General features: G+C 40.5%; 1 protein-coding gene across 3 annotated transcripts in view; it reads left to right on the top strand.

Moving 5' to 3' along the window:
• The window catches only part of OCIAD2 (OCIA domain containing 2), a 33,120-nt gene extending 16,294 nt beyond the window's left edge, over positions 1–16,826 (top strand). For 2 of the 3 annotated variants that reach the window (XM_089669232.1, XM_089669235.1), the window contains exons 5-7: positions 938–1,094; positions 5,631–5,745; positions 10,190–10,278. In XM_089669232.1, coding sequence (XP_089525358.1) covers positions 938–1,094; positions 5,631–5,739 — 266 coding nt within the window. In that variant the 3' untranslated portion in view covers positions 5,740–5,745; positions 10,190–10,278. Of the gene's footprint in view, positions 1–937; positions 1,095–5,630; positions 5,746–10,189; positions 10,279–16,622 lie in introns of those variants that run through there. The other variant, XM_089669234.1, reaches the window with a different exon arrangement.
• Positions 16,827–23,439: the final 6,613 nt, after the last annotated feature.

The raw sequence follows: 23,439 nt of genomic DNA, 5'->3' as shown, positions 1-23,439 counted from the left end.
GGGTTGATTTACTAAAACAGGAGAGTGAAAAATCTGGTGCAGCTGTGCACAGAAACCAATCGGCTTCCAGTTTCTATTGCCAAAGCTTTACTGAACAAGCTGAAGTTAGAAGCCAATTGGCTTCCATGCACAGCGGCACCAGATTTTGCACTCTCCGGTTTCAATAAATCTATGCCATTGATCTGAGATGGTAGAGGCTATCTGACCACATTTGTTGGTGATCTTGGGAGCTGGACTTGGACACAGTGGGGGAGATTTACTAAAGCTGATTCACTCAGAATCTCGTGCACCCATGCATGGTAGCCAGTCTGCTTCTGACCTCAGCTTGTTTAATCACGCTTTAGCAATAAAACCTGGAAGCTCATTGGTTTCCATGCAAAAGTGCACAAGATTCTGAGTGAACCAGCTTTAGTAAATAAACCCCTGTATGGCTCATGTGTTATGACCAAATCTCTGAAAAAGATATTACTTCCTGACATTCTTGTGCAGGGGTCTCCAAACTTTCTAGACAAAGGGCCAGTTTACTTTCCTTCAGACTTTAGGGGGTCCGGACTGTGGCCTTAGGGAGTAGAAAGGGTCCCAATGTCGGTGAGGAAAAACCATGCCCCATTGTTAGGGGTTAGTGGGAGGAATTGCGCCCCATTGTGGGTGTCACTGAGAGCAATTGTGCCCCATCAGTGGGGCCATTGGGCCCTATTGTTGGTGTCATAGGATGAAATTATGCCCCATTGTTTGTATCAGTGGATGGAATAGGCCCCAAGGGCTTGACAAAAGCAAGCAAAGGGCCACATCTGGCCCTTAGGCCACAGCTTAGAGACCACTGCTCTAGTGTAATGTCCAGTTCACCTTCTGTTTGGGCACATTCAGGTCCACATGAAATAGAACATGTTATAGAGGACTTAATGGTAATATGATGAATTGTCGCCCTTATGAACAGTGGCGGGTGTCCTGGGTTTCGCAGTTGGAAAGATTTCATACATTAGCGCTTGCCAGAAAAAGTTTCAAAACACCGGTATGGATAATATGTTTCAAGCTGGTTTTGTTCCTGGCATCGGATGTGGATTTGGTCCCCAATTTTTTGGAAAACGTCACAAGTAAGTGTCATATTCTTATCTTCTATGGTCAAAAGATATAACCTATACTTAATGTAAAAGAAAAATACAGGAATTAAAACAGAAGCATTTACTTTCTCCAGGGAACGTTGCAAAGTGCACAGAACCCCTACAGGCCAGAGGACTGACTTGCCTGTACAGGCTGCACTGGGGAGGAGGTGATGTCTCCAGAGTTCAGTGGGAAAAGAACCCAGAAACTCCAGACTCTGCCTCTCCTCCTGTCTGCATGTCCCTGAAAAGGTGACCTGGGAAGCAGTGGTGGAGTATGTAGTGCCAGTTATCTGGGGGAAGGGGCAGCTGGCTGGCAATAAGGTGCAGTGCGTGGAGAATGGGCTTCCTCCATGTGTGTTTCCCATACCATTTTTTTTTTTTCGTGAACTATTAAACTCCCATCTTCTTAGATATCCACTGCTTTAGGGCCCTTTCATATGAACATTCAGTCTGCATCCATCTGTCAGATTTTCATACACCTCTGGACTGAACCACAGTGTAAGTCTGGGCAGACAGAAGTTTACATACTTCCTCTTACATTTAGAGTCTGTTTTGTCTGCAAAAAAAAGATAAGATTTTCACTCCGCTTTATTTTTGCGGACATAAACATTTCTAGGGCTGGTTCACACCAGGAATCGCACTAAACACACTCCACATTCCTGTTCAGTGCAGTGAGATTTACAGTTGCAAGAAAAAGTATGTGAACCCCTTGGGATTACGTGGAGTGTTGCATGAATTGGGCATAAAATGTGCTCTGAACGTCATCTAAGTCACAACAATAGAAGAACACAGTCTGCTGAACATAATACTACACAAACATTAGATGTTGCCATGGTGTAATTGCAAATAACATGTAAACATTCACAGTGCAGGGAGGAAAAAGTATGTGAACCTTTGGACTTAATAACTGTTTGACCCTCCTTTTGGCAGCTATAACCTCAACCAAACGTTTCCTGTAGTTGTAGATCAGACCTGCACAACGATCTGGAGTAATTTTGGACCACTCCTTTTCACAAAACTGTTTCAGTGTAGCAATATTCTTGGGACGTCTGGTGTGAATCGCTCTTTTAAGGTCATTCCACAGCATTTCAATCGGGTTGAGGTCAGGACTCTGGGTTACTCCAGAAGGTGTATTCTGTGCTGTTGCAGCCATTGTTTTGTTGAATTACTTGTATGCTTTGGGTCATTGTCCTGTTGCATCACCCATCCTCTGAGGAGCTTCAGTTGGCGGACAGTTGGTCGTACGTTTTCCTGCAAAACGTCATGATAAACTCTGGAATTAATTTTCCCATCAATGACAACAATCCGTCCAGGCCCTGAGGCAGAAAAGCAGCCCCAAACCATGATGCTCCCTCCGCCATGTTTTACAGTGGGGATGAGGTTTTGATGTTGGTGTGCTGTGCCTTTTTTTTTTTTTTTTTTTCTCCACACATAGTGTTGTGTGTTCTTCCCAAACAACTCAATCTTGGTTTCATCTGTCCACAGTATATTTTGCCAGTAGTGCTGTGGAACATCCAGGTGCTCTTCTGCAAACTTCAAACGTGCTGCAATATTCTTTTTGGACAGCAATGGCTTCCTCCGTGGTGTCCTCCCATGTACTCCATTCTTGTTTAATGTTTTCCTTATTGTAGATGTGTCAACAAAAATGTTAGCATGTGCCAGAGATTTCTGTAGGTCTTTAGCTCACACTCTGGGATTCTTCTTTACCTCATGCAGCATTCTGCGTTGCGCTCCTGCAGTCATTTTTACAGGACGACCGCGCCTAGGGAGAGTAGCAACAGTGCTAAACTTTCTCCATTTGTAGACAGTCTGTCTTACCGTGGACACATGAACATCAAGGCTTTTGGAGATACTTTTGTAACCCTTTCCAGTTTCATGCAAGTCAACAATTCTTGATCGTAGGTCTTCTGAGAGCTCTTTTCTGCGAGCCATGGTTCACATCAGACAGTGCTTCTTGAAACCAGTGAACCCAAAACAGGTGTGTTTTTTTTAAGGGCAGGACAGCTGTCGGCAACACATCCAATATCATCACACTGATTGGAGTCAAGGTTGGCTCACTCCTGGCTCCAATTAGCTCTGGAAGAAGTCATCAAGCTAGGGCCTCACATACTTTTTCCTCCCTGCACTATGAATGTTTACATGTTATGTGCAATTAAACCATGGCAACATCTAATGTTTGTGTAGTATTATGTTCAGCAGACTGTGTTCTTCTATTGTGACTTAGATGACGTTCAGAGCACATTTTATGCCCAATTCATGCAAAACTCCACGAAATCCCAAGGGGTTCACGTACTTTTTCTTGCAACTGTAAGCTCATTCATTTGAAATGGCCTGAATCACACTGGACCGCAGCAAAAATAGTGCATGCACTACTTAAAAAAGGAAAAGAAAAAATTGCACAGTAACTGGATCACATGGTACTGCTGTACCATGAGATTTGGTGCAGGCAAAGGCACTGAATTTGGGGGTGTCATCAACGTAACCACTTGCTTGCGTAAGATTTACCCAACCCCCCTTCATGACCAGGATATATATATATATATATATTATATAATATAATATAATTTTTTTTAATATAAAGCACTGCGCTACTTTTAACTGCCAATTGCACAGTCATGCAACACTGTACACAAAAAAAATTATATTCCTTTATTCACACAGATATAGATTTCTTTTGGTGGTATTTGATCACCACTGGATTATTTTTTGTGCTATAAATGGAAAAAAAAACACAAACGTAGAGAGGGAAAAAAACATTATTTTTTTTTTTTTTTTTTACTTTTTTCCTATAAAACATATCCAATTAAAAAAAAAAAAAAAAAAAAAAAAAAAAACTTGTACATTTAGGCCAAAATGTATTCTGGTGCATGTCTTTGTTAAAAAAAAAAAAAATGCATATATGTGTAAATATTAATCGGTTTACATGAAAGTTATAACGTCTACAAATGTGTGTGTGTGTGTGTGTGTGTGTGTGTGTGTGTGTGTATACTAGAGTTAATTTTTTTTTTCTTTGCTAGTAACGGTGGGGATCAGCAACTTATAGCAGGACTGGGATAGAATGGCGAGCATTCTGACACTGGATAATTGTCACTGACCTCACAAGTGACACTAATACAGTGATCAGCGCTAATAGAATGTACTGACACTGTACTAATGACACTGGGCAGGAAGGGGTTAACATCTGTGGCAATCGAAGGGTTAACTGTGTGCCTAGCACTGGTACATCCCCAACACATATCTCTTCTCCTGTCACTTGCTCCAATGATCGGCGCATCACCGATGTGAATCATTGACCAGGATCTGCTCTATGTCATGGATGGGAGCCAGTGACAGAGCAGGTAGGCAACTGCACCTTATTCTGGTATGACTGGGCCCGAAGGCAAAAGAAAAACAAAACATTTTTTGTTTATACTTTGACCTCCTATGATTTATGTTCTTCAACAACTAGAAAAAAAAAATTGAAAAAAAGGATGTATACTGATATAAACTGAAGACAGATATACAAGCTTAGGCTAGGTTCACATATGAGCGGGCGGTTTTGCAGTGCGATTTCTTAAAGGGTCCAGTTCGGTTTTGTTCAGGTGCGATTTCAATGAAAATTGTTAAACTGTATGAAATCACACCTGAACTGGGCTGAAAGTAGTACCGGACCCATGTGATCAGATTCCACTGTCTCAACAAAAGGCGTGCCGGCACCTTTTTTGTACGGGTGTGGTGCAATTTTTGGCCTTACAAAATTAATGGGCTCAAAACACACTGCAAAGAATCGCATATGATTTGAACAGGAATGTGGTGCGATTCCTGTCCAAACCACACGCGGTTTCCTAAACCTGCTTTTTTAAAAAGGTCTCTTTTAAAGCGGCAGTAAAATAAAAAAATAAAGTAAAAAAAAAAAAGTTTTCCCCTGCAAGGCAAAGGCATAATGTACTAGTATGCATTGTATACTTAGCACATTATGAAGGACTTGCCTTAAAACGAACTCCTCCAGCGGCACGCTGTCACCGCTGCAGAGGCTTCCATCTTCACTCTGTCTTCCTTCCAGGTTCGCAAGCTGCGGCCACTTAATTGGCTGAGCTACAATGATGTCAATCCTGACGTGCGTGCGGGAGTCTGGGCCATGGAACACAGCTCTGAAGAAATGGCACGGCTATGTCGTTCATTCAGAGCGCATGTGCCGATGTCACCGGCTGCTGCTCGCTAAAATATCTCCTAAACCATGCTTGTTTAGGAGATACTAATTTTACCTACAGGTAAGTTTTATTATAAGCTTACCTGTAAGTTAAAAATAAAAAAAAGTTTACTACCACTTTTAATTATACAGTATGTTTGAAATCTTGGCAAAATATGTTCTAAAGCCATTTAAAAAGTACCGGTACACTTTTATTGTTTAAAAGAATAATCATGCTATAAATTGTCATTTGATTTTAATGTAAAGGAAACTTTCAAACCCTGCTTTCTGAACATTTCTTCCCCTCCCATTGTGCTGTTGTTTTTTTGTTTATTTACTGTGATCTTTCTGTTCATCAGGCACTGTCACCACCACTGCGAGGACTGTAAGAAGAAATGTGCCGAGGAATGTAAGAAGAAATGTTCAAAGGAAAAAGAACAGACCGCACAGCCCCCCTCTACCTCCTGAACGCAAGTAAGCTTGCTTCTAAGGACATGACAACTAGAAGCTCTCCTGTCATTCTCTACATACATGCATATGACCCACTGCACTAGGATAGATGAAAAAAATATTTTTATGTAAAGCAAAAGCACCAGGAAATAAGGAATCTCTCCAAATGGAGGCGGGCATATTCCCTCTTATGCTGGCTATACATGGGTCAAATTCTGAACAATTTGTCGATCAAAAATTTTGTGCATTTTCTAACACGATGGTGCCACCATTGATTTTGAAAATCTACCAACCAAGCCTTCAATTTCACCTCCTGTTGTGGCTAGGAATCTCCTTTTTCTTTCCAAGTCACAGTTCATATTAATTTTTTTCCAATTATATTTCTCGCGTGCTTCTCCCATCATTGATTACAAATTTGTTTATTTTTCAAAAAATTTCCAAAATGCCCGATCACTCAAGTTTGATGGCTGCAAACCCAATAATGGTCAAAATTTGAATAAATAAAATTCCGATATTTGAAAGAAAAATTGTTCGGAATTCGTCCCATGTATAGCCAGACTTGGTAGTCATTGAAATAAGTGTATCCATTTGTTGGAAGATTTTTTTCCCCCCTCTTTCTGTTCTCTTGGCAGTTCATAATTTTAGAATTTTTTTTTTTTTTTTTTTTTTTTTTTTTTTTTTCCTACCTTTCACTCTTCAGGAGGTTACCAGGTCAAACTGAGAGGGGCAATCAAGTTGGCCGGATTGTTCTGGCAGGAAGGACACAAATGTAACCCTTTGTAATTTAATTCCTAGATTTCATAAAGACTGGTGCAGAAAGAGTCTGCAAAAGTGTCTTATGTGTTCTAAAAATGGTGTAGCGTGCGCTAAATTTATGTACCCATCTAGAACTTGTACTTGATTTTGGTGCATATTGCAGCACTTTTAGAATGAGACACTTTGCAAAATCTATCGGATTCAGTTTCTCTCTCTACGGCAAAAGGGAGTTGTTCTTAATTGGCTCCACTTTCATAAGATATGAATTGTATTTTATTTTGAATTTGGAATATTCCATGCACCACAATGTAGAAGTGGCACATTCAATGTGCCACAATGTAGAAGTGCCATATTGTAGAACTACCTGAATTTGGTGCATGAGTTGCTGTCATACCCAAAAGTGTCACAGATGCTTCATGAATTTGGCACCCTACATTACCAAGGGGGGTTAATGCCAGAAATGTGGTGCAGTAGCTTTTTCTGCAAAACTCAATCTCTGAGCAGATTGATAAAAACTGGACTTAAGGAAATGGTCAGGCAATGTTCAATAAAAACAGACAAATTACAACTTTTCATTTCTTTTGAACCGATTTAGAAATTGAAGGTTATCAACTCGCCCCACACTGATGGCAACACTTGCACTTCGATATTAATTTTTAAAATAGACATTGGAGTTGATCTACTAAAACCAGAGCGTGCCAATTATGATGCTGCTCTGGACAGAAACCAATCGGCTTCCAGTTTGTGGTGTGTGGTTTTTTTTTTTTTTTTTTGTTTTGGTCAAAGCTTAATTGAACAAGCTAACGTTAGAAGCAGATTGGCTACCATGCACAGCTGCACCAGATTTTCCACTCTCCAGTTTAGTAAATAAACTCCAGTGTGTGCTCTTCTGCCCTAATATTAAACTTTTGATGAGCAAGGCATATAGACCGCTACTGCTAACTTCTTCTATAAATACTAGTTGCCTGGCTGTCATGCTGATCTACTGACTTTAGTACTTATTGATTTGCTGATCCAGAACAAGTATGCAAATACGGAGTACTGACTTCACTGGCTGGAGGCATATTTGAAGTTGGTGACTCAGAAGATCAGCATAGCAGGTGGGCAGTTGGCATTTTTATGAGGTTAGCAATGGCAGCCTCTCTATTTTGCTTTTTTGCTCAAGTTTCCTTTTGATAGCATTATTTTAAGTGTTAACCCCAAATCAAACATTTTGTTATAGTGCAGCTTACCAATTCTTTGATGTGATGGCTGCATTAGGTTTTAATTTTTAAGCTTTTCTTTTTCAGTTGGTGATACTGGCTGTAAGTCTGGTTGATTTTCAACTGGAGCTATCCTAAAGATGTAGCAGTTTCAGGGTTGAGACAAACCATTTACCACTGACAGCAGTGCTTAACCCCTTGACACCGAGCGCACGCAAATATGCGGCCTCTCGGCGTCTGGGCCTTGACACCGAGCGGCCGCATATTGAGCGTGCAATTAAAAAAAACATTTGTGCTGAGAGCTTGTTTCTCAGCACATATGTCCGTGACTCACGGAAAGGTCCCGATCTCCCCTTTCGATCGGGACCTTTTCTCTGCGGTCACATGACCCTAAAACCCCACCCACCTCCCAGCTTCTGAAACCCCTTAAAGGGTCCGGAGGCGCTGGCACTAAGAGGTTAACAATGATGAACTTTTAATATTTATGTAAAACATTTTCTCCCAAATGGATCAAAACTGTTTGCTGTATCTGCTTATAAAGCTACATATCTAGCCTGAGTTTGGCTTTAATTTGTTAATGTACTAGCAGATTTAGATACACTAACACTCCCGTCCCCCCAGACTGACAAAGCTGCTGTCCAAAGGTGTCTCTAATACAAGAGGTGTGTTACTGGCCAGATCACCAGATGAAAACGGGGGTAAAAAAGCCTGGGGAAAAAAACAAACTAATGTAGTTTTACCACATGCAATGATTGGTAAGCTGCAATACTACATTTTTGGTTGGGGTTTAATACTGCTTGATGCTAAAGACATTTCACTGGAAACCAAGGAAGCTTATGCATACTGTAATAGATGTACTTTACTGCAGAGTTGAGCGCAAACTTGACCTGAGCGAATAGTGCAGGGAGACCTCCTGCTGAAAACACCAGTTGCTTGGCTGTTATACTGACCTCTAACTTTAATACATTTCGAGTTCCTGACCTGAACAAAGTATGCAGATAAGGAAGGATAGAATTGCTTCAGAACTCCTTATACCTGGATACTTGTTCCAGGTTAGAGATGTGCAAAGCCAAATCGCGCGTTTTTTGTGGGTGTTTTTTTTAAATGTAGAGTAGGGAGAGATTGGAACCCCTGTCGGTTTTGTGGAGTGCTTTTTTGTGCTGTCTGTCCTGCTAAGGAGATTTACCTTCAATTCTTGTCCCAGAGATGCCACAGGAAGTAAGTAGAGATCTCTTAAAAGCCTGTAACTGGAACAGGTGTCTCCAATAAAAAATTTCTCTTCCAGTGCCGACACAAATATTTTGCATTTCCCATCACTTTCTTTACTGGAGACAATGGTCAACAGGACAAACTTAGAAAGGATAAACCTCCCCAGCACAGCAGGGACAGAAGAAAAGACCTGACAAAGGTTCAAACCCTACTACACTCCATCCAAATAAGTTTTTTGGCTTTCCAGACACGTTAAAGTATCAAACTGTGGCCAGGCAACTAGAGTTGTTAAAATGAGAGGCTAGCAATGGTGGCTCCAGGCTCCTCCACTGACAAATTACTTTTAGAAAGGTGACCGTTTCAAAACAATGCAAGATTTTAAAATTGGTTTTGGGGAAAATGCTTAAATCAGATGTAGGACAGCAGCAATTAAGGAACTTGCTGTTCATTTGTCAAGACAGATGGTAGTGATAGAATTTGAAGCCCGTAATCGTATCCCTACAGTATGGTACAATGCATGGTGATTTGATAGTGGAAATCTGCTTCATTTATACACTGCTTAAATCTAGCCTAGTGTGCGGCCTTATATCCGCCATGTGTGTAAATATCTTCTAGAAATGGCAAACAGAACCCTACAGTACAGGAGCAAAATACAAACCAGGTTTTCCAAATAACCTACATATAAAAAGGCATCATGCTGTGCTGTCACCTGCTGGATATAGCTTGTACTGCACCTTTTCTCCTCAATAATCCAGATAGTAGGCATTGATTTTACATGTATTAGTCATGCAAGGTAAAATAAAGGGATAAGGAAAGTTAGTTATTTATCAGTCCCAGCATAGACACACGGCTTAACAGAAACCAGTCATTTAAAAAATTTCATTCAGATCTGCCTTTGTTAGCCTATATTTATAAAAAATGCAAACTGCATGCTTATCATGTGACCCTCTTACTTTAATTGATTGGGCCACTTCATGAGATTTTACTCTGACATACACACATATATATATATATATATATATATATATATTTTTGTTTTTTAGGCTTTCATGATTTTGCCACTCTACATTTGGTGAATAGTTTACATAAACAATGTTGGTTTCTGGGAAAGTTTTGCTGTTATTCCAACAATGAGCTTTCTAATAAATTGCATTCTATATCTGGTAGTCTTTGTCCCATAAAACAGAACCCAAGGGTCCAATTTTAGAACTAAACGTATACACAAAACATTCATAGATCAGCAAGACTGTTCTTTTGCACAGTTTCTAGCAACTCAAGATTTTTTTTTCTTGTTTTCGTAGATTTGACCACATGGATACAGTGACAAGCAAGCATTTGGTGTACCCTCTTAGATTTTGGTATTTGTAATAAAATATATGAAAATATTAAAGACTTCTGTTCTATCTTTTAAAGGAACAACCGCATCTAGTAGTTAGAGTGCACTAAGCGGCTACTTGCCAATATCTTCCACATCCTAGGCAGATGGTCATGCACTTACACCACCATCTAGTGGTTAAAATGCAATATGCAACAAACAAAGTATGCTTCCTATATCAGCATTACCGAAGTACTATTAATGCGCAGTGTACTGTCACAGTAGCTGAGCAAAAATGTTCCCTCCTTGTTTTGTAGTAGTATTCTGGTGCTCATGACTATAAACAACTATTACATGTTTGAACATTTCTCCTAAATTTACAGAGTGGAATTTGCTACCATTTTCTGCCATAGCCTTGTTTCACCCAGTCATTTTGTCTGATATCTTCATACTGGCTACCGCCAATACAGTAATCCCATAGTCCACAGTAGGTAAAAGCATATCTATCTTTGTTCAGGAATCTATTGTTAAAACTTAATGGCACGGATAAGTCCATGCATATCAGTGGTGAGAAATTACATCCATTCTAAACCCATCCTTTCCTAAATATTTGGGGTAAATTTGCTTTGCAGTAACAGATGAGAAACCCATCTGAAGCAAATTAATTCAGTAAAGAAATTGTTCATGCTTGGCAGTTTCACCCCAGTTGTGCTTCTATGCATGGGATTTTCAGAAAGTGTACACTCACTGGCCACTTTATTAGGTACACCTGTTCAATTGCATGGTAACACAAATTGCTAATCAGCCAATCACATGGCAGCAATGTATTTAGGTATCTAGATGTGGTGAAGACTACTTGCTGAAGTTAAAACAGCATCAGAATGGGGAAGAAAGGGGATATAAGTGACTTTGAATGTTGTTGGTGCCAGATGGGCTGGTCTGAGTATTTAAAAAAAAAAAAAACCTCTGTAAATCTTAGACGGTCAGCAATTTGTCTGAAAAAAAGAGAAAATATCCAGTGAGTGGCAGTTGTGTAGATGAAAATGCCTTATTGAGGTCAGAGGAGAATGGACAGACTGCTTCAAGACAATAGAAAGGCAACAGTAACTCAAATAACCACTTGTTATAACCAAAGTGCAGAATACCATCTCTGAACACACAACACGATGAACCTTGAAGCAGATGGGCTACTGCAGCAGAAGATCAAACCAGGTGACACTTCTGTCTAAGAACAGAAAACAGAGGCTACAATTTGCACAGGCTCAATATAACTGGACAATATAAGATTGGGAAAAATGTTGCCTAGTCTGAGTCTCGGTATATTAATTTTTTAACAGCAGTACTTTCAAAACCTTGAGCTTTGCCACAGACATAGCATCTAAAGAAAGCTTTACTGCAATTTGCTACCTAAAGCCTGTCTACTGTACTACTTAGCTGGCTGGCAGTGAACTTCACATGAATATAGTAGGTAGAGAGTTTAAGGGCTTGTATCAACACACTTGTTTTCTGAAAACAACAGCTTTTGCATTCCCATACAAATATATATATATATATATATATATATATATATACACACACACACAAAGCCTCCTAGGTCAAATGCACCTCTCAATCAATTCTGACTGATCTCTGAAGCATCTTAAACTGATATCATTGACAGCGGCCTTCAGACTGACTTGCAGTGAACAATGACCCATGCCCCATCCCTGAGGTTCACTCTGTCTACTATAGAGTAGATGCAAATTCCACTCTGGTCCCATAGGCCAAACAGTTGCTAATGTCACAACTCTGTCTCATTACATGCCTTATTTGTCGCATACATGCAAGTCTGCCTGTAACACATTCTTGTAATGAGTGTTTAAAGCAGCTTACCCAGTCTTTAGATGTACTGGCTGTATTTAGTGGTGTGTTTTGGTTTTTTTATTTATTTATTTTTTTCACCACCTGATACTGCCAGTAACACACTTCTGTCTAAGGATGTCTCCACCCTGGATGGAGGAGCCACAGAGATACCCTTGCACAACTGCATTGTCAATATGGGGAGAGGGTAGTGTTGGATGGACTTAACAAAGCCAAAAACTCTAGATAATGTGTTAAAGTAGGTAAGCATCCGGTTTTATTTGTTCATGGAAACCTTTTACATTTCCCCCCCAAGAAAAAAAAAGATCATTGTAAGCACCCCAGTCAATGTGTAATGGTTTGTCTCAATCCTCTAGATGCCACGTGTACTGGACAGCTTGGTCTGTTAAAGGATAAGTTCACCTTTTTGTAACATATATTACACCCTGAATATGGGTGTAACATGTTGCTTTCAGACCGGCCCCCATTCCCCCCCTGATCCCCACTTTGACAGCTAGCGGGGGATCTTCTACCCCTTACTAGCTGTCAATTTTTAAAAAAAACGTGCCCATGCTCCGCCCACACAGCCCTGTCGCTCATTCAGTCATCTTAGCGGCTGTCTGTTTGTAGACCTAAATGAATTACCAGCATGAGGCGCCGTGGTAGTTCATTCATGTTTCCTGTCAGAATATCTGCTTGTTTGTACATCCCGTACAGCAAGCAGATATTCTGCATGCATTTTATTTTTTTCTAAAAGATGAACTTATCCATTAAAGAAAGGGGGGGACCACAACGTGCCATCCAGATCAAGGGGTGAAAAAAAAGATTAAAAAACAAGAAACGAATGCTGCCACCACATTGAAGGATTGGTAAACTGCAATATGTTAACATTTTTGGGTTTTAATGCTGCTCTAAAATGTTAGTGTAATTTACTGATGGTCCCATCCTTTGGAAATCACTGCAGTACCCACAGTCGCTAGGTCCCATAACACAAAAACTGGATCTTATAGTTAAAAACCACTATATTTTTTTTTTATAGGTTTGCTAGACATTGCATGCATGTTGCAGAATTGTATTTAAAAGTGGACATTTTCAGCAAGCACAGAAAATGCATGTAAACCATGCCAGAGATGCATAAATGTATTTACCAAAGGCAAATATAGGCTGATCATTTTGCAAGGGAATCTTTCCCAGAGTGAATGTGTTAAAACTTCACTTTGCAAAATTAGATCCCATTACATGGAAAAAAAAAACCCCAAACAGTATTTTCGCTTGCACATGATTGGATGACAGGAGTCAGCAAAGTTCTGGGGAAAATTCTCTTGCAACGTCAACAGTCTCTTTTTGCCTTTAGTAAATCAACCTCCGTGTCCATGTCACTTCTCCGAATTAAACTGAAATCACAAGTGTTACCTTCCTTCTAAGCTATCTTTTGTAAACTACACTCCCATGTAATGGAGATGAAGTGTTTGTAGTCCAAAACAGCAGAAAAGCCTAGTATTACACCATGGCTCTCCCCACAGAAGCAGTGAAGTGAGCATAGCCACCCTGGAACATAAAGTGTGTTATTTGCAGGACTACCTGCGGGGAGGGATGCCCAATTAGAAAAACAAATTGCAGCCATCACATCTAAGGGCTGTCAAGCAACAATATTTTAAATTGTTGGATTTAGATACCCTTAAGTTTTTTCAACTATACATAGCTTTAAACCTCCCAACACATTTTTCACTTTTTTTTTTTTTTGAGTTGCAAAGAAGAGACAGTGAAGCTTTTAGAGATTGTAAATTTTAATTTCCTACAAAAAAAAGGTTTTTTTTTTATTAAAGAAAAGAGAAGTACTTTGTGTATTTATTATTAGCACACAACAAATTAAGTACAGACTTTATCTGCAGATGATGAAATTGCCTCAGCAGTAATGAAGGCTTTTAATTCTTCCCACACATCTCCATATTTGTTCTTTTTGCTGAAACACAGAAAATATAATTGATAGATAATTTTCCTCATCAATGTTTTATCAATGTTCCTATTCAAACACTGATCACTAAACCCCACCTGGTTCACAGAAAAGTGCTGAAAACAACATTGTCACCAGTCACACTGCTGCGAATTGTGTGCAATTTAAGCGTGATTTCGGAAGACTTTGCTACTTGTGAAGATTTTCAAAGATAACTTACATTGTGATTTCCATTATATTGTACGTATGTGAAATCACAACAAAACTGCAAAAAGAGTAATGCAAGAACTACTTTAGAAATCACGCTGCAGCAAATCGCACGTTAAGAGAATGACATTCATTAGGTGCGATTTCAATTTGCAAATTGCACCTGAAATCACACCGGTGTGACCGAGCACTTAGTCCTTATGGACACAGACATACCAATCCATTCACCCATGTCAGATGCACAGGTGTTCCATGCAGACAGTGTGTTCAAATCAATGATTAACAGGCAGTTGCACAGATATCAAAGCCTATACCGGAATGTACAGTGGGGAAAATAATTTATTTTCCTAGTTACAAAAAAATGACAGGTCTATAATTTTTATCATAGGTGTATTTTAAATGCTAGAGACAGAATATCAACCAAAAATCCAGAAAAAAACATGATACAAATGTTATAGAGTTCCAGTTCAGTGAGTAAAATAAGTATTTGATCCCCAAACAAAACACAACTTGGTACTTGGTGGGAAGATCCTTGCTGGCAAGCACAGAGGTAAGACCTTTCTTGTAGTTGGTTACCAGGTTTGCACACATCTCAGGAGGGATTTTGGTCCACTCTTCTTTACTGATCTTCTTTAAATCCTTAAGGTTTCTTGGCTGTCACTTGGCAACTTGAAGTTTCAGCTCCCTCCATAAATTTTTTTATAGGATTAAGGTCTGGAGACTAGCTAGGCCACTCCATGACCTTAACATGCTTCTTGAGATACTCCTTTGTTGCCTTGGCAGTATGTTTTTTTTTTTTTTTTTTTTCCATTGTCATGCTGGAAGACCCATCCACAACCCATTTTCAGTGTTCTGGCTGAGGGAAGAAAGTTCTCTTCCTAGATTTTACAATACATGGCCTCGTCCATTGGCCCCTCAATGCAGCAAAGTTGGCCTGTACCTTTAGCAGAGAAACAGCCCCAAAGCATAATGTTTCCACCTCTGTGTTTGACTGTAGGGATGGTGTTCTTGAGGTCATAGTCAGCATTGTTCTTTCTCCAAACACGGCGAGTTAATTTCAAAAGAGCTCAATCTTGGTCTCATCTGACCACAGCACTTTCTCCCAAAGCTTCTCTGAATCATTTAGATGTTCATTGTCAAACTTCAGATGGGCCTGTACATGTGCCTTCTTGAGGAGGGGGACACTTGCAGGCGCTGCAGGATTTCAATCCATGGTGGCATATGGTGCTATCAACAGTTTGTTTGGGGACTGTAGTCCCACTGCCTTGAGATCATTCACAAGCTCCTCCCGTGTAGTTCTGAGCTAATCCATCACTTTTCTCATGATCATCCTTACCCCATGAGGCAAAATCTTGCATGGAGCTCCAGACCAAGGGAGATTGATGGTTATTTTGTATTTCTTCCATTTGGGAATAATCGCTCCAACAGTTGTCTCCTTCTTAACAAGCTTCTTGCTGATGATCTTGTAGCCCATTCCAGCCGTCTGCAATCCTTGTCCCTGATGACCTTTGACAGCTCTTTGGTCTTGCCCATGATGGCGAAGTTTGAATGAAAGAAGGAGATTCTGTGGCCAGGTGTCTTTTATACACATAACGAGCTGTCATTAGGACCACCTTCTTAAATTGATAGGACTAATCTGTGTACCACATAGCCAGTCCGTAGCAGCCAGAAATATTGTTGGTTGGTAGGGGATCAGATACTTATTTTACTCACTGAACTGCAACTTAATTTATAACATTTGTATCATTTTTGGTTAATATTCTGTCTCTATCATTTAAAATACACCTATGATAAATTATAGACCCTTCATTTCTTCGTAAGTGGACAAACTTACAAAATTCGCAGTGGATCAATAATTATTTTCGCCACTGTACTACTGCGCCGGCATGATGCATGGGTCAGGACTCAGTCTTGATCTGTGCATTGGACACAAAGGGATGTACATACTGAGATCCATGCAGCTGGTCACCTATTATTGATTTGAAGAGGTGGTCAACACTGAACACCTATACATCCAATGTGGGTAAAGACGGCCCTTCGTACAGGTGTACAGATCAGTACTCCCATGTGAATGAGACCTTATAGGTATAACACAACATCTACAGTCACTGATATCTGAACAGAGATCCTTTGCCAAGCAAAGGTGAGTTTTTCTGTCCCACGATCGTACAAAATGGCAATGTGGTTACCCTACCCTTCAGTCTCAAATCTTTTTATGTTGCAATGAATATATCCTTTACATAGTGAATATGCATATTCTATTTAACTGTCAATTTATAAAGAATCTACAGTGTATGGTTAAGTAGCTATATTCCAAGATGTAACAATTATCTAAAAGCATTTTTGTTGTGACAATAACATTTTCATACTGCTTCCCATTTCTCTATGACCATATTTCTGTGACTCTTACCTCTATTAGGCTTGAAAATACAGAATCACTGAAACCACTTCTGAAACACAAAAATAAGCTCCAGAGGAAATTTCCTGAGCCAACATTGAGAAGCAAAGTAATGTACGACGACTATGTAGCACTACCAAGCATAAAATGCTCCCAGTGTATGTTTTATGTTGGCCACTCCTATTAATGTATATACAGTATGTATAAATGATAGACCTTAGCTGATCACAGCCTTATAGACTCCTTCAAAATGACAACCATCTGAATACCCATGGCCAAATGATCACCCTTAGCCTTCTTCTGCACTGAAGAGCCACTATGCACACCCTACTCCTAGGACAAAGTGTCACACATCTCTGGGACATGTTAGGTTTAATGGGCAGCACAGTAGCTTAGTGGGGAGCACTTCACCCTTGCAGCACTGGGGTCTTCAGTTCAAATCCTGGCCAGGAGACTATCTGCATGGAGTTTGCATGTTTCCGTCTGCTTGGCTAGGTTTCCTCCCACAATCCATAGACATGCTGATAGATTAACTGGCTACACAAAGCACAGCCAGTTGGATGACAGCAATTACTTTATTACAATTATAGGTTGTGAAAGGGATACACTAGATTAGCTCCCACCTTTGCCCTCTCCTTCTCATAGTCTACTGCACAGGGGATTGCAAGCGGCTGATACCAAGTCAAATTCAGATATATAAACTGGTTCTTACTGGAGAGCAGAACATCGCTACCTATTGTCATCTCTGTACAGCTGTGGACAGGAGATCCAATCACACAGCTGTCCTGTACTACACACGGCCCTGGGTGCACCTCTATAGTGTGTGTTTTGAAGCTTAGAAGTGCTGACGGTGGTGGAGATCTTTGTACCAGTATATGCCTCCTGGGTTAAAGGGAAAGGTGTAGTTTTACCTGAGTATTCAGGTCAAACCTGAAGGTGAGAGCAATAGTGCATCGGAGGTGGATAAGCACTAAGGGGTGACACAGGAGAACCATATATGTATATTAAAAGGGACAGTTCACCAGCATTCAAATACCATAATATTGGGACACTTGTTGGTATTTGGTACACGATGTACAGAAGATGGATCGCATAAGCACATGTGAAGATTTTGGAGTGTTAAAGGGACAGTTCACCATTTTACACAGTTCATTTGGTATTTGGATACATTATTCATTAAGCACAGATGTATGCATTTTTATGGATATATATATAGATAGATGTGTTGATATAACACATTATTGTCACAAAGCACAATTGTATGTTTCACTATTCACATATGCACGTTGGATTTATTTAGCACCGTATTTTAGTTTATAGTACTGCGCTGCTCTCCAAACCACCAACACTCCCCACTACCACTTCCGTGTGCGCGTGAATGCCCTCCGCAAATGTGATGACGTATTTCCAGTGGGACAGCCGCACTGACGCCTCATCGTGCGCCATAGTGGTTTTCCTTTGCAGTACTAATGAATATCTGGCATTAGCAAATATATGTTATTTTGCGGTTAAAGGGTCAGTCAACAAACTGAAGGCCCAAATGATTACTAGAAAGATAATAGCTAGCTGCACATTGAACACTACCTATGCATTGTTGCATAACATTGTTATGTGGTGCAATAAGGGGCTTTTGGTTTATTTGGGACATACTTGCATATGTGCATATTATATAGGTAGCGAAGAAAAAGTGGTATGGGTTCAAATACATTCAACTAGAACATGAAATAAACCCCCCCCAAAAAAAAAAATTAAACAATACCTAGCCCAAATGTTTATTGATCAAATACATATTCAACATTTATTTTGACAGCAGTAACAAGTTGGTACATTCAATTTCTAGGTGGGAAAAAAAAAAAAGAAAAAGCAGGATTGATGTTGCGGAAATAGAACGGACCTGCTCATAAGAGCTTACAATCTAAAAGATTATACCTTCTAATGAAAAGTGATTTTACTGGGTACAGTAGCAAACAGTTAATATGAATCAAGCAACATTTTCAGGGCCATAAAATTAACACACACCATCACTTAGTAGGATTATCTATCCACAAAACTGGCTTCAGATCAAAATATCAATATAAAAATACATAAAAGTACCAAAATAACAAATGCTTCCCACATCCCCAAATCTCATCAGGTTTGTCCTAAAACTGCATTTCAGTCTAAATAAGCAAGCATATTATAGCCAATGCTGATCTGGAAGAGCAAAGCAATTGATATGTGTTAGGATTACAATGCAAAGATAATAAAACACACAAACTTTGTACAATAATATACAAACACGCTTTAGAAGGACAAAATGCAAAACATTTACAGCCCACATCAAAACACAGCCTGAGTGGGCTCTGGGGCAATTCAACACAATATTTCTTCCTCCTCCCCCAAAACCACCACAGGCAAGGACTTGCTGAAAATAACCTGGCCTATTACAGGGCCAAGCCACCCTCACTACTGCAGCCCTTCATATAACAGATTGGATTTGGAGCACGCCAAACAAGGTCCCACCCCCAATGAAGGCCACACCCACCACTGCCATTCATTTGGTCAGAGAAAATGATTGCACCTGATTAGCTGGCACAAATCCTCTTTCCACCTGCGTTAACCCTTGGTATACAGGCCCCACAAATTAAGAGTCAGAAAGAACATACAACAGAAAATTGAACAGGGATGTGAAGGGGAACCCCATGGCAACATTGGCACAATTCACTCAAGCTTATCGCATGAGTTAAGGCAGTCACATGACCACATCTCGCATGTGATACTGAAAATGTCAATTCACTTTTGCCAGTATGCAGGATTTTCCATCTGAAAAATACTTGGGACATCAAATATAAAAGACATTACACCCCGGATGGAAATCGTGCGACTTACAGTGAAGTTGCCGATTTCCTTTCGATTTGCAAGACTTCTGACACAGATGTCTATGCAAATCACCACAAAAGTAGTACATGATCCTACTTTAGAAATCAGTGCGGCTCTAAGTCGGGAACGCACTTATATGACCGCTCTAATAGTGGACAATAGGGTGCGACTTGGCATACAATTTGCAAGTAGCACTCAATGTGACCGCTATTATATTGGTGTGGTTCAAACTTGGTCGGAGCCGCACCAATTTCTAAAGGCACCTAAAACGTGGTCCGGTTTTGCCATGATTGTCGTGCAGAAAATCGCATCGCGTGAAGCTTGTCGCCTAAAGATTGCCTTGCCCCGGACGCTGACAACCCACGCTACACTAAAATAAAAATTCCTTTTTTTAGATGGCTTCTAGATTCAAAGTCAATTTATGAAGCCCTGTACTACCCTCACTTCTCTACCTCTCCAAAATCTACAGAAGGAGAACTGTGCATGTAAGCCCCTGCCCCCTCCATTCCCTTTAATAGAAAGTCTGTCTTGTCATGCTGGGGACTGTCCTTTGAAGTGGATGGCAGTTGCAGCACACATGTGCAGGTACAGCTCTATAGATTTCAAGGATTAGTTCACCTTTTTAGGAAGAATGAAAAGTTGAACTAACACCATACACCTTGTGCAGCTGACCAAAATCTTTTCCTTTTTTTTCCTTGTAGCAGTGAAGACTGCTATGAGCTGGGCCAGCACTCATTTGGGTGTAGCAGTAGCAGATCAGTGGGGTACTTGCCTTTTTTTTTGTCAGCTAGTGGTGTTGTGAAAGACAGCACTGAAGAGCAGCCCTGATCATTAAAAGAAAAAGTAGGTGGCTCAAAGTTGTAGTGTGCTTGTGTTTTTGTGAATGATCAGGGCTGCTCTCCAGCTCTCTCAGTCACAACAACACAAGCTGATAGGTACAAGTGTACTCGCCTCGGAAAAGCAAGTGGTGGCCAGCTTTGGACCTGGGCCTGGGTTTGGCTGTGTGATCAGTAGATTTTCTATTCTGTATATTAAAGGCAACAAACGAGGCACAGGGCTTCACAATAGTCAGAGGGCTCTGTGCGGACTGTCTGTGGCACCCCCTCTACTCTATGCACAGTCAGAGGCAATGATAGGTCTGTCTCCTTCGTACATCAAATCACACTGCTCACATTTAGTGGGATTACATGCACTGCATTCTCTGGGGGATTCAACAAGATTTCTGCCTTTACTTCTTCATTGAAGGAAAACTTCATCTTTACTGAAATTGTCCAGTGGGATGGAGGCACAGGGTCATAACTATAGAGATAGGACCTACAGAGGAGACTTGGCAAGGCACTGTGGCTTTCACATATATTTGCAAACGTGTGCAACTAAACCTTGGTTTTTAAACATGAAAAATGGTTGTAAGGGCTCAATTTTTTCTCTTTAAAATAATAAATACATCATACTTACCTGCTCTGTGTAATGGGCACTCATGTGTGCTCACTCCCGAGCCGGCACTCTGTGTCTATGGGACATACAGAGCATGGCTCAACTACACCCCCTCCTTCCTCACTGACTGTGATTGACAGCATTGAGAGCCAATGGCTCCAGCTGCTGTCCCCCAGCCAATGAGGAGTGAGACCTGCTCTTGTGCACATTGCTGAAACGAGATCAGGCTCAGGTTTTGGGGTGGGGGCTGCATACTGAAGGTTTTTTTTTTTTACCTTCATACATAGAATGTATGTAGGTAAAAAACCTTCAGCCTTTAAAACCACTTAAGCTGTTCAGGCTAATTTATTTTTTTGCAGGCAAGCTGGTGTGCTGGGAAATTTTCTGTTTGTAATGTCCTCAGCCCCTTCCATGTGCACCTTATTGTAAAAGCTAATTATAGATTGTGGTTGCCACTTACAATGGGGAAAATAATTATTTGATCCCCTGCAGATTGTTAGTTTGCCCACTTACAAACAAATCAAGGGTCTATAATTTTTACCATAGGTGTATTTTAAACAATACAGACAGAATATCAACCAAAAATCCGGGAAAAAAAAAAACACATGATACAAATGTTATTTCACTCACTAAACTGCACTTCAATTTATAAGTATTTGATCCCCAAGCAAAACATGACTTGGTGCTTGGTGGAGAAACCCTTGTTGGCAAGCACAGAGGTAAGACGTTTCTTGTAGTTGATTACCAGGTTTGCACACATCTCAGAAGGGATTTTGGTCCACTCTTCTTTACAGGTCTTCTCTAAATCCTTAAAGTTTCTTGGCTGTCTCTTGGCATCTCGAAATCTGAGCTCCCTCCATAAATATTTTATAGGAGTAAGGTCTGGAGACTGGCTGGGCAACTCTGTGACCTTATTGTGCTTCTTCTTGAGCCACTCCTTTGATGCCTTGGTGGTATGTTTTGGGTCATTGTCATGCTGGAAGACCCATCCATGACCCATCTTTAGTGTTCTGGCTGAGGGAAGAAGGTTCTCATCCAAGATTTTACAACACATGGTCGATTTGCCCCACAATGCGGCAAAGTAGGCCTGTACCTTTAGCAGAGAAACATCCCCAAAGAATAATGTTTCCACCTCCGTGCTTGATTGTAAGGATGTGTTCTTAGGGTCATAGTCAGCATTTTTCTTCCTCCAAACATGCCGAGTTGAGTTAATGCCAAAGAGCTAAAATTGTGGTCTCATTTGACTACAGCACATTTTCTTCCAGTCCTTCCCTGTATCATTTAGATGTTCGCGGGCACACTTCAGGTGGGTCTGTACATGTGCCTTCTTGAGGAGGGGGGACCTTGCTGCAGAATTTCAGTCCATGACGTCGTATTGTGTTACCAATAGTTTTTTTGGTGACTGTGGTTCCAACTGCCTTGAGATCATTCACAAGCTCCTCCCGTGTAGCTCTGGGCTGATCCCTCACTTTTGTCATGATCATCCTTACCCCATGAGGCGAAATCTTGCATGGAGCTCCAGACCGAGGGAGATTGATGGTTGTTCTGTATTTCTTCCATTTGCGAATAATCGCTCCAACAGTTGTTTCCTTCTCACCAAGCTTCCTGCTGATGGTCTTGTAGCCCATTCCAGCCTTGTGCAGGTCTACAATCTTGTCCCTGATGCCCTCTGACAGCTCTTTGGTCTTGCCCTGGTGGTGCCCAAGAAAGAGATTCTGTGAATAGTTGTCTTTTTTACACATTCAGTAACAAGTTGTTGTTAGGAGCACCTTCTTAACCACTTCCCCTCCAGAGGATTTACCCCCCTTAATGACCAGGCCTCTTTTTGCTACTAAAAAGCATGGTGAGTATTTTGCAGATCTCGTCTGTTGCCACAAGTTTTTGGAAAATGAAGAGAAAGGAAAAAAAAAACAAACAATTTTTTCTTTTATATTTCAAAACCTTGTGAGAAGAAATGAGATCTGCAAAATGCTTACCATTCCTCCTTTTAAATTCCTTGGGATGTCTACCTTCCGAAAAGTGGTCATTTGGGATGGGGGGTGCTATCCTGGCATTTCAGGGCCTCCAAAACTGTGATAGGTAGTGAGGAAGTGAAATGGAGGAAGTTAAGCACCTTCAGGCTTTCAAAGTGGTAATTGGATTTCAGGCTCCTGTATGTGGCTAGGCTCCCAAAAAGTTTCACACGTGGTATCCCCATACTCGGTAGACTTTTTGGGAGCCTAGCCACATACAGGAGCCTGAAATCCAAAGAGCACTTTGAAAGCCTGAAGGTGCGTAACTTCCTAATTACACTTCCTCACTACCTATCACAGTTTTGGAGGCCCTGAAATGCCAGGATAGCACCCCCCATCCCAAATGACCATTTTTCGGAAGGTGGACACCAAGGAATTTAAAAGGAGGCATGGTGAGTATTTTGCAGATCTCACTTCTCTCAAGGTTTTGAAATATAAAAAAAAAGAAAAGAAAAAAATGTTTTTGATTTTTCTTAATTTTCCAAAAACTTGTGGCAACAGACAAGATCTGCAAAATACTTGCCGTGCTTCTT

The sequence above is a fragment of the Staurois parvus genome, unplaced genomic scaffold (assembly GCF_062004578.1).
Source record: "Staurois parvus isolate SC_StPar_1 unplaced genomic scaffold, SC_StPar_1.0 ptg000071l, whole genome shotgun sequence".
NCBI lineage: Eukaryota > Metazoa > Chordata > Amphibia > Anura > Ranidae > Staurois > Staurois parvus.
The sequence above is the reverse complement of the archived record's forward strand: the minus strand, read 5'-3'. Positions and strand labels throughout refer to the sequence as shown.